Raw genomic sequence first — 17,077 nt, 5'->3', positions numbered from 1 at the left:
ATTCCACTGCTGAAGGGAAGAACAGTTAAGTTACAAATCCTTGTAAGTTTGTTTTATAATCCTATGTGTAAATTGCACAGTGGTAGATGCCTTTTTCTTGTCTTATACATACACATCTTTTAAAGTTTTATTTTGTTTTGAAAAATGCCAACAAGTTGCTTAATAAGGAACTAAGTAGGAACCTGACCAATAGTCCAAGGCCTTACTAGCTAACAACAAAAAATGTAATTTCATCTGTCTCAGGAGACAAATGGAGAAACATGAACTATAATTGAAGACAGAATTTAGCACAAGAAATGGCTTAATTAACATGACTGTTCCTCTCTGGAATCTGTATGGAACTGTACCCATTATGAATAACTAATAATCATGCATGTCATAAATATAGAGTTTAATATAACTGCAAGCATTTTCAGAATTTGAGCCTTGAATTCAGCAGAGCTACCCTGATGTTTATAGCATAACATAAATCACTAGCCAAAAAGCTCGTTGTATCTGAAAATACAATGGGTGCTGGGGCACCTCCACCTGCCCTGGGTAGGCCAGCCGAAGGCTGAAGAGGCCTTGGTGGGCATTTTCGTGGTGGTGGGGGGGTGAAACTCTGGTGGGGACCCAATTCCTTCTGCCTCCATTCCAAAAAAGCCTGCTGAAGCCTCCGTAGACCTCAGTGGGCATTCTCGGGACAGTAGCAGGAAGTAGCTGGGACGTTGCTCCTCCTTCTACCACCACAAAAAGGCTCGCCAAGACTTCAGTTCTCGGGGTGGCAGCAGGAAGCACTCGGCAAGCATTCTCATTGTGGTGGTAGAAAGCGCTAGTTGGAATGCTGATCCTCCCCCCTGCTGCCCTGAGCAGCCCAGCTGCAGCCTGGCAAAGCTGCAACCCAAACTACTCGGGGCAGCAGGAGCACTGGTAGGGACTGGCTCATCCTCTTTCCCCACTGCCCCCACAGCCCCACTGAGGCCTAGCAAGACCGCAGTTGGGGCAAGCACTGGTGGGGGCCTCCCTCCTCCCTCCCCACCCCCACAGGGCTCGCAATCCCAGGCCCCACACCCTCCCTCCAGCTCCCACTCACCAGCTGGCACTTCTTCCACATTGAAGAAGCTGGAGGGAATACGGCCAGGGGCAGGGCACCTTTCCTGATTGGCCATTCATTGAACAGATGGCCAATCAGGGAAGGGATTGCTGGAACAGCATATCTGATTGGTTGGCAATGAGTGCCAACTCCTCCCTGCACCTTCTTACCATTTTATTTATATGGAAAGATTGCAGATTCAGTTTTTAGTGTTTACCATAAACCATTATAATTCCTGTCCTACTTTGATATTTTAAACAACCATATCATCAGAGACTATTGAAATTAAAATTTTCCAAAGAATCTTTGGGTTCTGAGTAGTTAAGTTGCTAGTTAGGACACATCTGATACTTGCTCTAAAAACTGCATATTCAGGATACACAGAGAAAGGAGTTAGTCTGAAATATCTTCAGTTGTAATTTCCTGAAATCAGAATAGGGATGTGGCATTTCATTGTTTGTTCATGTTGGGTGAGGCTTTGGTACATAGCAATCTATAAAGTTTCTGATGCCAGTGGCAACACAGTTTGTACACTATGATGGCATTCCAGAGCACTTCTCCTAGACAGGGTAGGGGTTTTATTGTTTTGTGAAGTGGTAGAGTTTTTATTGGAGTGATCTTCAGATCTAGTTTGGGTTACCAGCCTTTTTCAGACTGCCTTTGTATTCCATTTTAGTAACTGGTAGCTAATGGATTTTTTTAGTCATTTCAGGCAGACTCATTTTAGTAACCAGCTGCTAGCGGGATTTATTTGCCTGTTTATACAAACCTATTTGCACTGGGTTAGCAAAGCATGGTTGAGCTACTTTTGAGGGAAACTGCTTTCTTCTGTGTTCCAACCCTTTATTGCACTTCTGAATCACTATGGCGTGCTGTTTAAAATGTCCATAATGCTGCTCAGAATACTGCTCTCCCCTCCCTACCCTTCCTCACTGCACAATCTTCTATGGACTTTCCCCCCTGAATTTTCTAAGTTGAGCTCTAGGGCACTAAACTAATATAGCACTTCAGTGCTATAGTGGCACCATTAAGATGTCATAGTATTCAAATTAGAACATTTTTAAAAACACCAAGGAAGATTATGTGGCAAAAAGGGCAAGGTAAATAAGGCAGCACTATCTGAAATGACCGTAATGCTTCAGAGACAGCTCATTAAAGGAAGGAAATCTACTGTATTAAAGCCCTGTCCCTGTACCACTTTACTTGAACAACAACGAATAACAGCCACAAAACTATTTTTCAGAATGTGAGGAAATGCTGCCAGTTTGCATAGAATGGTAACTTTAAAATCTTCACCATCAAGACTACCAAAACTTCCTTATCTAGAATATGGGAGAGCAGGGTTGGAAACAGAATCAATTTCTTAATCGAAGCAATAAGTATGCAACTTATACAAAATACTATGGTCCTCCTGCCAGGCACAGCTTGTATCTGCTGTCTTTAATTTTAACAAGTTTAAACATTTTCCTACATTGATGAAGAGCTTTTGTATTACTCTTCTGTTTTTATTCTGTGTTTGTATAAAAAGAATAGAATTCAAATTAGGTTGGATCCGAAAGTACCTTGCCATTCACAGAAAAGAAGGTAGTCTCAAGGGAGGGAGTCCTTCACATGAATAAATAATCCTATGAGCAAAAAAAAATACTTTTGAACCATGGTCATTGTTTTGGCATTGTAACTTAGACTGTATTGTTCCAGCAGGGAATTTTTTTTAGTTGGTTAATGCTCTTCTACCACTATCATTATCAAAATTTTGTAAATTAGCACAAACACAATTACTTTCATCCAGAAGCATCTGTTGATTGAATATGAAGTATTCAAGGAAGGTACTAGGTCAGTACTAGGTACTAAGTTAGTGGTTCTCAACCTGGGAGGGTGGGACTCCTTTGGGGGTCTAACGACCTTTTCACAGGGGTTGCGGCAGGGCAAGCAGCTTGGCCAGGGGTGCGCCATCCACACAACAGCCTTGCGGGGTAGATCGAGATAGAGCAGCAGAAAAGAGCGAGATCGACAAAAGGCAGAACTGAACTGAGAAACTCTGAAAAAAACCAATTTATATACAATAATGAACAATGGATCTTCACGCCATTGGTCAATTTCAGTTTAATTTATGTGAAAGAACACTTGCATTATTGTATGGTTGAGGGTCACCACAACATGAGAAACTGTGTTAAAGGATTGTGGCATTAGGAAAGTTGAGAACCACTGGACTAGAGGTAAGGACAAACAAACATCACAATCCAATTGAGGTGGGAGGGAAATCCATCCAAAGCACAATTTCTAGAGGAAGAGCCAGAAGAAGAGAAAGGACTGATGGGGTGGATATTGAGTCACCAGCTGGAACCGCATCTTGATTCACACTAGCAAGGAGCCAAAGCTCAGTGATGGATTTATATGTAAATGTTTTCAAGTTTAGTTTCTGGTATTTCCAGGTGAAAGATCACAGGGTACAAGGCTTGGGAGCTTCTTACATACAGTTGACTTTTCAGAGTCCTTTTAGCAACATGAAGCTGAACAGAAGAAAAGTTTTGTGTGATAGTAATGTTATGCATGCATCCATTGGATAATTTTAACAATGAAAAGTCCAACCCTGCCTGCATGTTTTGCTTTCTGATTTGCTGCAGTTATCCTGGAAGACGTCTTTCCCTATGAATCTCACTTGTTTGGGGACTAATTTATACAGAGGGATGAGGATTCCAAGTAATGAAGAGTGTGGTGAAACTGCGTTCTGTCCCTCTTCTTATTCAACCACTGCCACCTCATGGCAGTTGTAGAAACTACCTGCTGAGAGAACCAGGGTGCTCAGCATCCCTCCTCTACATTGCCATTGCAATGCCTGCACTTGTGCATCACTGGGACCTCATCCGCACAAGGGATCACCGCTTGTTTGCAATCAGGGCTAATTACCACTTCCAGACGGAATTGGGCCCAGTCCAGGGTGGTCCGAGGCCTATCTCTACTCAGGGCCCTCAGTTGCCCCGCAGCAAGGGAATATGGAGACAGCATCACTTTGCCAGCTCCCACCTCACTCGCTAGGCTCCCAGCTCAGGCCCTCCCACTTCTGCCACTGTTGACAGAGCCTGACCTGGCTTCTTCCTGCCCTCGCCTGGAAATCGCTGGAAAAAAATTAAAAATTGCTTTGTGGGGCTCTGATGCACCACAGAGTGGCGGGAAGCATTTCCTTTATTTTCTTAGGAGTCTTTCTAAGAAAAGTTTGTAAATGCTACCTGCTGCTTTACGGCATGGCAGAGCCACGGGAAGCATTTTCTTCCTTTTATTAAAAGATATACTCCTTCTAAGAAAATGAAAAAAGAAAAAGCTTCCCACTGCTCTGCTTTGCTGATCTGAAGCCATGGCTCCCCACTACAGTTGTGTTTTTATTATTTTAAAAATAATGACTTTGGGGTATTTTAATTTTTAAAAAGATTTTGGACTTAGAGGGGGGAGCTCAACTCTGACAAAGTGGCACTGGAAGATGATTGGGGTGTTTTCACCACGCAACAATGGCACATAAAACAAACAGTAGGGAGTTTTGACTTCTTGTCCCTCGGCTATTCTCTGTGTGCACAACTCCTGGGGGCAAACGGGGCAGAGCAGGGCAAGGACTCCCTGTGTGGTTATGGGAAAAATCAGGGCAACTATCCCTGGGCCAAAACCAGGGGTCAGCACAGCATGTCACCTCCCATGCAATAGATATACCTGCTTGCCAAATGATGGCATCTCCTCCTGATGTAACTTTTAAAATGGTGTGTCTGAAATTGTGGAGGTCTATATGGTACAGAAAATCACTGCCAGCAATAGAAGTTATAAAACATTTACTAAAAAGAAAACATTCATGTGGATATCAACATTACAAAAAACTGGGCAAGAGTTCCCAAAGGAAAGTGTAAATATACAAATCTTCCCTCCCTCCCTCTGTACATGCCTTAGCTGACATTAATCCAAGGAAGGCTCCTTATCTTAAAAGTAATCATGGTTCTAAAGAATTCCTGTTACCCTGAAACCTCTACTCAGGCCTTTGGTCCTCTGCATAAGAGTGGCACTTGAAAACTGGATTTTGTGCTCTGCATCAATTCATTGTGTCCAAACAATACATGATCACGGTCCAGCTAATAGCACTCTTTGTCTGTTCCCTTTCTGATACAAAACATGAAGTCATCACAATCAACCATCCCCTCCCCATCTACATTTCTCTGGAAGGAATTTTTTGTTTTTAGGTAAAATGGGCCTGCTGTGTAAAGCCAGGAGATTTGAAAATATGAGTTTTTGATACTTTCCAATAACATGATCCTGTCGCTTTTAGTCAACTAAAATCAGATCATCAGGCATTTCCCATCTGAGAAACATACCTTAACCAATAGCAGCATGAATTCACTTGTTATTTGTCACCTCCTAAATTGCTTTCAAATTTAATACAAAATTAATTCATTTGCTGCAGCTACACAAAGGGGAAAGGTTATTGTCAAAATTATTAGCAGCAGTAATTCATCCATGTTTCTACCCTATCAGTTTTTTTAAGGAGTTTATTTTATTTTTATTTATTATATATATTTATATACTGCCCTCCCTTTTGGCTCGGGGTGGTTTACATTTGAACTCTCATAAACAATAACATAAAGTAAGCATCCTGACTTAAATATATAACGTCTTTAATGAAAACGTGCATTGAATAAAACAGTTTATAATTTAACATTCAACATACAGTGCTGAACAACTCAGCTTTTTACCACAGTGTGGCTCCATTTTTCTACTGTGGGTGCAATTGATGGTGGGATGTACCCCTGGACTCTGGTTGATGGTTTGGTTCCCTTGTCTTGGCTGTAAGCATGGTGGAAGAGCTCCCTTTTTCAGGCCCTGCAGAATTGCTTTAGCTCTATCAGGGCTAAAATCAATTAAAAATTGAAAGGATCTCCTGATGGATACAGCACTTCTAATACCACTATCTATCATTTCATTGATGAAAACAAGGACATGCTTGTAAAAGTCATATCTTTATGGCAATGATCATAGTCTGTGTGAGTGCAAAATTATACCTACAATAGGATACAATACTAGACTGTTCTCTGCCTTCTACATGTTAAACTGCCCATAAATGTTTTTTAAAAAAATAATAATATGTGCTTAGCAAATTCCTAGCAGCATGTGCCAGATGCAGTTTGGATGTGACAAATCCCAAGTTTCTTAAGTGATAACTTCATCCAGAGCTCATGCTCACAATATTTCTAATTATCACCCCCAATTTGACTACAGAAATGATGCACAATCCATCTGTGCAAATGGGAGTGCTTTTGGTCTTGATGTTGTTTTTTTTCTGTGGCTTTTGAATAACGCAGAAACAAAATTGATTTCATAATTTTGGCAGGCACTTTGAAACAGCATCTGTGCATTGATCGTAGCTTTAAACGGCATAAACCTTTCACAACAATACCAGACAGAACATAAGGATGGATTTTTGTAAGCCCATGTAAGTTTAGACACATTAAATTGTAAACAGTAACATGCCTAGGCCCATAGGCTACATAGAGGAGCTTAAAAAAAAACCCTAAATAAACCACTGGGTGGCAGCAGTCATATATTATCAACATATTATGCCACACCAGCCTGATACTTATGGATGGTATCATCTAGTGCAGGGGTAGTAAAACTACAGCCCTCCAGATATCCATGGATGGCTCATGGGAGTTGCGGCCTGTGGAGCTGCCGTGCATGCGTGTCAGTGTCCCCTGGTGATGAAAACGCGCATGCGTGTTAGCGCCCCCTGGTGGCCCCCAGGCCGCCGGCTCTTCCCCACCCCCGGAGGCGGTCCTCAACCGTAAAAAGGTTGGGGACCGCTGTTATAAAGGGTTGGGGGGTAGTAAAATGTTTTAGTTAGCAATGTTTGATTTTTCCTTGCAGATAACCTTTATTTAAATCATTTCTATGCTGCCTTTCTATCCAAATACGGGCCACCAAAGCTTTTTAAATGTATATCTGTTCTAAAGTAGTTAATAATACAATTATAACATACAGACATACAAACACAATACAACCTAGGAGGAGGCTTGCCAAAATGAAGCAGATAAGTCTTGGTGGAAGACAATGACAGAGGACTCTCCCTTGTTTCAGCACCATGATGGAAGAGGACCCCTCTTTCTTAAGCTGCCTCCCATTTAGCCTCAGATAGTGGGGTCAACCAAAGGAAGGCCTCCAAAGGTGAATGGGTTGGGGACCAGAGAGGTTCATGTGGGAGAAATCAGTCTTTAATGTGTGCTGGACCCAAGCCATATAAAGCTCACAGGGCGGAACTCCAGGGTGGCCAGGATGCTTTTTTCCCCACCATAGGAGTTATAAAGCAATTTTTCTCCCTCCATGTTTTGAATTTATCCTTAATGTTAAGAGGTACCATTAATGCAAACATGCCTTATTTTAGAAGACTGGAGAAGATGCAGCCCTTGATCTAAGATGATAATTATTGTACAAGCAATTGTGTGTGTGTGTAACAGCCTTTCTCAACTTTTTTACTGTTGAGAAACTCCTAAAACATTCTTCAGGCTTTAAGAAACCCTAGAAGTGGTGTGATAAAGCAAAATATGATTAGGAAGCATAGCTCTGTACATGCCCACCCAGGGCCCCTTCCCTTCCCCTCCAGGCCCATCATTGGCCACTTGGGGGAGGCAGGTCAACATGACCACATATGATCATATCACCAGATAAATGTTTAACAAATTTAAATATATATACACATTAACTCTCATCCATTCAGGAAACCCTTCCAGTGGTATTTGGAAGTAAGGTCCAGTTAGTGAGGTCACTGGCACAAGCCCAACTGAAATAAAGGTTATTTTATGGGGGGAAATATTAACTGGGGAGAAGTCTCCATTTAATCAGTTTGTATCATGGGAAGAATTTAACCTGCATTTGCTTGCATATCAAAGCATGTATTTGAAATAAATTAAAGGCAAAACTATGGACAAACATACTTTACATTTTTGTTATGTAATTTGTGATATATATGTTACTGAACCAAAAAATAGCAGGACAATGGTGTAGTGGTTAAGAGTGGAAACTTCTAATCTGGAAGCCAGGTTTGATTTCTGCTCCTCTACATGCAGCCAGCTGGGTGACCTTGGGCTCCTCACAGCCCTAATAGTGCTGTTCTGACTGAGCAGTAATATCAGGGCTCTCTCAGCCTCACCTACCTTACACGGTGTCTATTGTGGGAAGAAGGGAAGGCGACTGTAAGCCGCTTTGAGCCTGCTTTGGGTAGGGAAAAGTGGCATATAAGAACCAACTCTTCTTCTTCTAAGCCACTTTGTGCAGTGAAATGTGGGGTATAAAAATCAACTCTTGAAGCAAACTGCAGAACAAATGTCAATCAAGTCTGTATAGTTGCTAGGAGACATAAATTTGTGCTGGCTGTGGCAGTCTTCTGATTTGCTTTTCAAACAATTTCTCAGGAACACATATCTCTAGGCAACTCAGTACTCTACAACCAAAAATTCACAAAAATAATTGTCCTATATATTAGTGGTCCCCAACCCCGGTCTGTGGATCAGTTGGTACCGGGCTGCGGCTCCTCCTCGTCCTCCTCCCCGGCTGCTGCTCACCTTTGATGCTCTCCGGCAGCTGCCATGGCTGAAGCTCCCCCTCGGCGTGGCAGTGCGCAGCTGCTGCTGGCAGCACCCCCCCAGTGGGCGGCGGGAAGTCAGGGGCGCCAGCAGGAAAGCAAATGGAGCAGCGGCTCAGGCGGTGGCAGCGAGGTCCCTCGGCAAAAGACTACCAACCCGGGCCTCAGTAAAATTGTCAAGCGTTGGCCGATCCCACTGCTATATATGGATTCCAAAGGTTGAAAAGGTAGTTTTTAACTACACCACATCTTCCTTTACCAATATCTGAAATGGGCACCTTTAAAGGCAAAACTGTTTCCTGTAGTTTTACACAAAACTTATATACAGCTTATTAGTGACACAGCAGTTCCTATTTACAACAGCCAAAAATATGTAGCTGACAAAGGTAGAAGTAGTCATTCAGTACGCATATGACTCCCAGGAACCTTTGTGATATTGAGGTCTTGACCAAAGGCTTCCCTGCATTGTGAGGCATCAAAAAATCTGTCTCAGACTACTGTAGAAGGAAATGTACCACAACTAAAGGAGAGGCTGCCCCTCCCCCAATCAGCTACTAGTCCTATCTTGAGTCCCTCCTCATTTTGGTAGTCTATACTATTTTTATGGAGATACAAGGAAGATACGTAGTCCATATTCCAGTCAATTACTTGGTAAGATGTAAAGATGTACTGAGAGGAAATGGCTGGATTGATATTTTGCAAGCAGATTTGGTATTGGAACAGAATTTGAGGTTCTTGGGAATACCAATATCTGGTTCTTGAATGCTTCAATAAACATCTGCTCTGTCATGATGGATTTGCTCATTTGCTCTCTGAACAAGAGCAAAGAGCAAAACAGCCATGGCTTCAGCTTGTCTGTATTCCAGGTAAGATCTATTTTTTTGAAACTGTGTGCTGCCACTCTGAGGTGTCTTCTTGCTTCAAGTCTGCTTCTTGTTTTGTGCCAGGTCTGATTTCTCTTTAAAATATTATTTCACTTTTTGTAGTGTGTGTGAGGTTATCTGGGAGGTTGTGGGGAACGGGGGGGGGGGGACCTTTGGCCTCTGTCTGGTTCTTTTAAAAAAAGCTTTCCTTGGTTTTGTTTTGCAGTTTTATAAAGACTTGTGCTGTTTTGATAGGGTCTGTTCTCTTAGTTTATTTCAGAGTTTAACTTTTACATTTTATTTTTGAAGTGTTTATGCTTGGAAATATTTTTAAAATTGGATTCTATGGTTTTAAATTGGTCTTGGTTCTGCTAGCATTTGGAGGCTTTTGGCAAGTGGCTGCTCTTGTGCATTTGGATTCTTTGTTCTGGAGAAAGTGTTTAATATTTTTCTCTGCAAAAAGCAATGGAGACAAGTAACATAGAGAGATGGATGGAGGCACTTTATTGTGGGTTCTATTCAATTTGACACCTTAAATATGCAGGGTTCTTATGTGGACACGGAGGACTAAATTCCTTGCCATTCGATTGAAACAGGCCACCACAGACCGCCCAGAAAAGAGGTAGGAAGCAGCTGCTAGGGAAAAAGGAAGTACTCTCCAGCCTGCCTGGAGTGGTAAAAAATAAGGGCAGAAAAAAGTCTGCAAGCCAGTTTTGTTCCAGAGCAACACAACGTCACACAAAGTAATGCTTGCACCCTGCAGAACCACACCATGCCACTGCTTGGCCTGATTTCCAGAAATAAGTTCCTCTGGAGGAAATGGCAGATTCACAGGGTAGACTTTATGGAATCACATACCTGCTGAGTTCTGTCCCTTCCCCAAGGTCCACCTCAAAATTTCCAGGAATTTCCTGGGCTAGAGGTGGCAATCTTATCTCTGCCATTCATTGTAGAGATGTCAGGGACTTTTCAAAGTATTGTTTGGGCACTTGGCCACTGTGTTACAAGCAGCTGATCATATATGACACCATTTTAATATCAATCACTTATGGTATATTCAGCTAGATAACAATTACAAATAAACTAGAATAAGAGAAACTCTGGAAATGTATTTCACATTTAACCAAAAGGCAATGATATTTATTGCAATGTAAGTCTACAACACAGTATTGCACGCATGATTAATAACATTATGATAATCCATAACTTTAAATAAAATTATCTTTTATTAATTAAAATTGTGCGCTAGGTGCTTAAATATGACAATTTTTAACATTTTCATGGGATGGTAGTGCACTATCATTCAAGATGCCTGTACACCAAAACAGACTACATAATATCCCTCAAAGAAAATGTAAAAGATTAAATACGTCAGTACCACAGAACATGTTACATTCACAGTTCATTCTTCATCCATCCTAATACAGTTCTGTCAAACACTAGAGAAATTCAGAGGGTGCAAGACTGTAGTAGTCGCCACTCATTATATATTTTAAGCAACAAATCTTTTCTTGGTAGCTGGAAATTCAGCATGCTATGCGGGTATTGTTGTCTTCTTCCAGTAACATGTTGCGACACGCCTGCCAGTAGCAACTGATACTGTACTGTAGCCAGCAATCTTATATGGCAATATAGGTATAACTGGGAGACTATATTTGCCTCTTGTAACATGGTTGGTATGAATGTCTGCCTACGAAAATAACTTTAACAGTACAAGAACACAGAAGGCCAATTTGGAAATACCTTTCTAGATGGCTTGGTTTTATCTTAACCAGATGAGAAGAAAAATAATCATTTTACATATACAAAAACATAAGGAGGGTGTTAGCAAGCCTTTGACAAACTATTTCATTTGTGATAGGAATCATAAATCTTGTTAAAGGATTATCCTGATTTGTATTTTATATTATTCCTGCTGTATGCAGATAGCTTTGCAAATCAAGCCCCTGCTCTTATTTAAACAGAAGTATTTAAAATTAAAACAGTGCAGTGCCAATTAACAACATTGCAAAGACCATGACTAATCAAAAAAGACTTGGAAAAGCTAAAGCAAGAATTGTATTCAGAAGTAGGCTCCAAAAATATTAGTATGAAGAAGTAATGAAAACAAAGGATCAGATGGTAAAGCACAAGAAGATTATTCATTGTCGACGGCAAAATCTTAATGATCAGAAAGCCACCTTGCTCCTTAAAATATTGATGTCTTCCCTAATAGAAACAAGAGTAATCGCCATCTTAGAAGGTAGCCAATGGTTGGAGGGGGAAAGGGGAAACGTATCTAGGAGTAAATTATATTTAAAATGGAGTTTCAATGATCTCAGACCTTATCAGGCAGTACGCTCCTTTCATCCTAAATTCATTCCTGAAGAGTTTTATGCAATAATACAAATGAAAAACTCTTGAAAATGTCCATCACAGGTAAGGCTTAGTTTTGTTTCAGATAATTCTTAGGATTTATTTTAGCCATAATTCATTCTATCCCAAAATAATGACTTCACATCACATATTTTAGAGCCTATGTTGTGAATAACCAATAATATGCTGAAGAAGACAACTGAAAAGCAGCTGTATAGTTTTCTACCAATCTGATTTGAAATATGTTATTGTTATCTGTTTTCAGGTTTTCCAGAAAATTCTCCTACCTCCAACTTGACTGTGTAAGGGCTGCTGAAATTCAACACACAGATTATATTTTTTTAAATGCAGTGCTTTTATTTTCTTGGAATGGCAGACATATTTCACAAAGCCTAAAGATATGAAAATGTTCCAAGTGATTACTTCAGAAAGCAGTTTGGTGGTATTAAAATCATGGGATTAGTCCTGAGGTTTCAAATGTTGAAACTTTCTCCACAGCCACACGTTCCTTTGATGTTTGGATTATTGAAGACAAATTCACTGGACAATTTGTTTTCTATATAGTCCATTTCAGTTCCTAGCAGGGTCAGCTGTGCTTTCTTTTCTATAAACACTCTAACACCTTGACAATGAGAAGAGGGAAAACAATCTGATGAGAGTTGAAGAGGCTGTGCTTGCTCTGGTGTTATTTGCTTTATGCAAAACAGCTGTAAAGATTCTTACTCCTGCAGGTCAGCAGAGTGAATTGTCACACTCCAACCTGCTCTCTTCTATTAGCACTCTTTCAATCTCTGAAAGAAATCTTGATAAGCATAATCCTAAAGGATTTTCCCCAGTGCCTAAAGCTATGAACTTAAACATGCACTTACGCTTAACACAGAAGAAGGAGGAGGAGGAGGAGGAGGAGTTGTTGGTTCTTATATGCCGCTTTTCTCTACCCGAAGGAGTCTCAAAGCGGCTTACAGTCACCTTCCCTTTCCTCTCCCCACAACAGACACCCTGTGAGGTGGGTGAGGCTGAGAGAGCCCTGATATCACTGCTCGGTCAGAACAGTTTTATCAGTGCCGTGGCAAGCCCAAGGTCACCCAGCTGGCTGCATGTGGGGAACTTTCTCACAAACAAATTAAAGAAGTCAAATGTAAACAAGCAATCTAATCTACAACAAGAATACTGAGTAGGGTTGGGGGCTTCAGTGTCTGAAGCAGCTGTTCACACCCGAAGCTACTAGCGCGTGGCACGGGTGCTGGTACGCGCACACACGCAGTAGCTGAGCTCTGTGCCTGTGTGTGTGGCAGCTGCCGTGCCATCCCCTTGCGCCTCCCCTCCCCCCGTGCTGCGGCAGTGGCCACTTCAGGCGCGAATAGCCGCTTCAGACACCGAAGCGCCCAACCCTAGTTGTTTTTTTTGAAGGAAAATATCTACTTCATCTGATAGAGCCTCTTGTGTCGCAGAGTGGTAAGGCAGCAGACATGCAGTCTGAAGCTCTGCCCATGAGGCTGGGAGTTCAATCCCAGCAGCCGACTCAAGGTTGACTCAGCCTTCCATCTTTCCGAGGTCGGTAAAATGAGTACCCAGCTTGCTGGGGGGGGGGGGGTAAACGGTAATGACTGGGGAAGGCACTGGAAAACCACCCCGTATTGAGTCTGCCATGAAAGGGCGTCACCCCAAGGGTCAGACATGACCCGGTGCTTGCGCAGGAGGTACCTTTACCTTTACCTACTTCATCTTAGTGCACTATGCTAGTTCTACCTTCCACTTTACAGAATGGGGAGGGTGGTGGAAGAGGCACTATTTAATATGCGGTTTTGAGTTTCTGATATGCAGATTCATTTTCAATGAGCTTACTAGCTTATAGAGCTATCATTTAAGAAAATAGAAAAAAGCAAGAATCCAGCAACACTTTAAAGACAAACAAAATTTGTAGCAGGGAAAGACCTTTCGTGAAGCACCTCTTACTTCTTCAGGGCCTCACAAAAACTCATACCCTGCCACAAATTTTGTTAAATCTTAGGTGCTACTGGACTCTTTTCTACTGCTACAGTCAGACAAACACAGCTACGTGTCTTGATCTGACAAATAAAATGTTGAAAAACTGAAGCAAGACTTTACATCACTTTTAGCTGTCAAGACATGCTTACCATCCTGTACTACTTCTTCATCGGAATCCCCCTTCATTTTGGTATATTCTAGAGTATACGAGAGTCCATTACAACCTCTTGTACGAACACCAACTTTAACTCCTACCTGCAATAAGTTTTAACAATTAGGAAAGACATTAGTATGAAACATTCAGTGTGTGCATTTTCCAGGCAGTAATACAAATTTCAATTTCAAAAAACACTCAGCTTCACCAGAGTTCTTCCTTTAATGCAAATCTGTTATGATTCCTACTACTCTGACCAGCTGCAGTTTCTTAATTTTCTATTATTTCTATGTCCTCATCAGAGTTGCATCATTGAAATCAGTGAACTTAGAAGGATATCGCCTGTTTAGTACTGCACTAGACTCAGTAAGCCTGCAAATTTAGAAAAAGTAAGATCTCCTGAAAAGTTATGCCTCCATAGGAACTTATAGGTGTCTCAATTCAGAAAGAATTAACTATACTTAAAACTTAGTGACGTTAATTATACAGACAAGAAATATCCCAGTTATTTAAGTAGAACAAGAATTACTAGTTTTTGCTAGATTCTGGGATCAGAGAATGAACTAACCTAGATAAGCATAAGCTAACAGATACATTTAACCGGGGGGGGGGGGGTCAGCCTTTTTTGAGCAAGTGGACAACTTTGGAACTCTGACAGTGGGGAGACACAGCCACAATATGGCTGTTGGACAAGGTCTAGCCAGCCACGTAATTGCTACTACATTTTACCTCTAGTGAAGGTCCTTGTACAGTGATGGCAGCTACTGTCAAAACGTTTTTTAATCTGCATAGCCAATCAAATTTCCAATGGACAATAAGAAGGCTTGCTGGGCAAAAGCATCACTTGGCTCTGCCTACTTTTTACAAACATTTTGTGGGTGCCAAGAAAGGTGATAGTAGATGCCATGGCACCCATGAGCACCATATTGAGCACCCCAACCTACGCTACTTATTCTTTGAATAACAAGAGAACACGCATTAAAAATATTAATCCTAATCTTGCTAAGAATTAAAACCATACTAGCTCCTTCATTTTCAAAGCTTATTGGCTTGAACAATAGCCTTAAAACCAGAAACTGCTACACAATACTAAGAGGCTCAGTGACAGCCATTACTACTAAAAACAGTTTTAAATTTTGTATCTTTCTACATCCTGCTCACCTACAAGTCTCATCAACACTTCTATTTTCACAAACTATTGAATGGGCAAATCGCACACCGAGACCATTGCTGCTACTACACTATCATCAGCTTGTTGTATTATTAAACGTATGAACAATACCACAAAAAACTTCTCATTTTACTTACATGGTCAGGTTTGTCTTTAAGCAACTGTTTTATCTTATTCACAGCAGAGGGGGTCTGAAAAGAGATAGTGATTAACAGTTTTGTGTTATATTTGTAAACATGCCTGGAAGCAACTGACAAGCTAAATCCCATGTTATCTTCATCTGTGCCTCCAGCATGCCTTCACCCAACCCAGCTGTCCTTACCATTTTACAGTTCTTCATTCTTTGGAAATGACACAGCAAAAGAGGCCTGTCCAACTACAAACTAAACAGGAATGTTCCTTTTCCAGAAAGTCTACATTTCAGGTTTTCCTCTTATTCAGTAAGGTTGCCAGAACACAACACAAAGATGTTCTCTGCACCTTTACAATCACAGCTAAATAGGGAGATGCAACAGCTCTTGCTTTTCCCATCATTTTTTCTTTAGCACTTTTGCCATTGTGCTCCTTACAAAGTACAACTTGCCCAAGAGAATAATTACACTATTAACTTATAAACACACACAGGTATAATGCAGACATGTAAACATACACCCACCCTAAACAAAGGCACAGAGTTTTAAAACATTTTAAAAGCTGGCTTAATGTGCATTCTCCTTACAAATAATGGTCTACATACTGACTTATTTAGAACTGTTAATGAAGACAATTCGTGCTGTCCGGTTTGAAGGAGGATATGCATACTGACCAGAAAAGAGCAGGGATTAAGACTAAAGACTGGGCATTCTGAAGCAGCAATAAATGCACGTTGGAACACAGCAGGCTCAATGAGAAAGGCGTTGGACTCCAAGTTGCCACTTTTTCTGCGTGCGAGGTAGCCTTAAATAGTTATAGCTCAGGCAGAAATCCACCAGGTAAAGGCTCTTCCCCAGTTTAGAGACAGGAAGAGAGGGATAGTAAGGATCTACCTATTACACCACCGTAAAATATAGGGCCTGTCCTGGGAGGGAGGCCAGAGTTGTGTCGTGTAAGGGGAGAGAAGAAAGACGCTAGGCAGGCTCACAGCTCTAAGAGCACGGAGACTCCACAGCAACCCCGCCAAGGAAGTACCCCAGGTGCGCCTGCGCAGCATGCTTGTTTATCATCCGGCCGCAGCCCCGCCTCCGCTGTGGGGCGTGCTAGGCAAAGGCCCCCCCCCCCCAAATACTGACCAGCGTCAGCGCCGCTCTGGTCGCCTGGATCTTCCTCTTACTCACGGCCCGGACTGTAGCTCTGACCATTGACGAGGCCATGGCGGCTCCAACCGCTTCTTCCCGGCCCCCTCCCTCAGCCCTGTCCTCTGAGGTTGGCCATGGACACCACCGACGAGGGGACGCAGCGCGCGACGTCCGGCGCACTGTTTACGTCACGAAGAGGGGCGGGAGGTTCTAGCGCAGCTCACCCGCTGAGTGGCCAGTTCCGAGACGTTATAGCCGGGGCGGGGTCTCCCGTCTCTTTTCACCACGGGCAGCCAATCAGCAGACTAGGAAGGCGTGAGCGGGGCGGGAGAAATTCGATCCGGCTGTTGTCCGGCCGCGAAAGGGGGCCAGGGGGTGGTGTCGCCCGGGGCACGGCCTAGGGCAGGGGTGGCCAAACTGGCAGAGGCTCATGGATCTCTAGTCCACCGCCAGGCCAGCCCCGCCTTAGGGTTCACGGGCGGAGGATTGAGCGGAGCTCAGCCCGGTCTGAGACTAGAATGCGCTGGAGCGCAGAGAGAGAGAGAGAGAAGAGGATCCGGGCCCAAGTCTCCCACCTACGAACAGGCTGACTG

The 17,077-nt window shown here is 42.3% G+C and overlaps 1 protein-coding gene across 1 annotated transcript; it reads right to left on the bottom strand.

The window, feature by feature from the left end:
• Positions 1-10,652: 10,652 nt before the first annotated feature.
• Positions 10,653-16,721, bottom strand: ISCA1 (iron-sulfur cluster assembly 1). The gene is made up of 4 exons (XM_077344622.1): positions 16,479-16,721; positions 15,348-15,401; positions 14,035-14,140; positions 10,653-12,518 (listed from the first exon to the last, which is right to left on the bottom strand). The coding sequence occupies exons 1-4, from the start codon at positions 16,557-16,559 to the stop codon at positions 12,370-12,372; spliced, it is 390 nt and encodes a 129-aa protein (XP_077200737.1). The 5' UTR covers positions 16,560-16,721; the 3' UTR covers positions 10,653-12,369.
• Positions 16,722-17,077: the final 356 nt, after the last annotated feature.

Source organism: Paroedura picta, chromosome 7 (assembly GCF_049243985.1).
Source record: "Paroedura picta isolate Pp20150507F chromosome 7, Ppicta_v3.0, whole genome shotgun sequence".
NCBI lineage: Eukaryota > Metazoa > Chordata > Lepidosauria > Squamata > Gekkonidae > Paroedura > Paroedura picta.
This window is presented reverse-complemented; position numbering and strand designations above follow the sequence as displayed.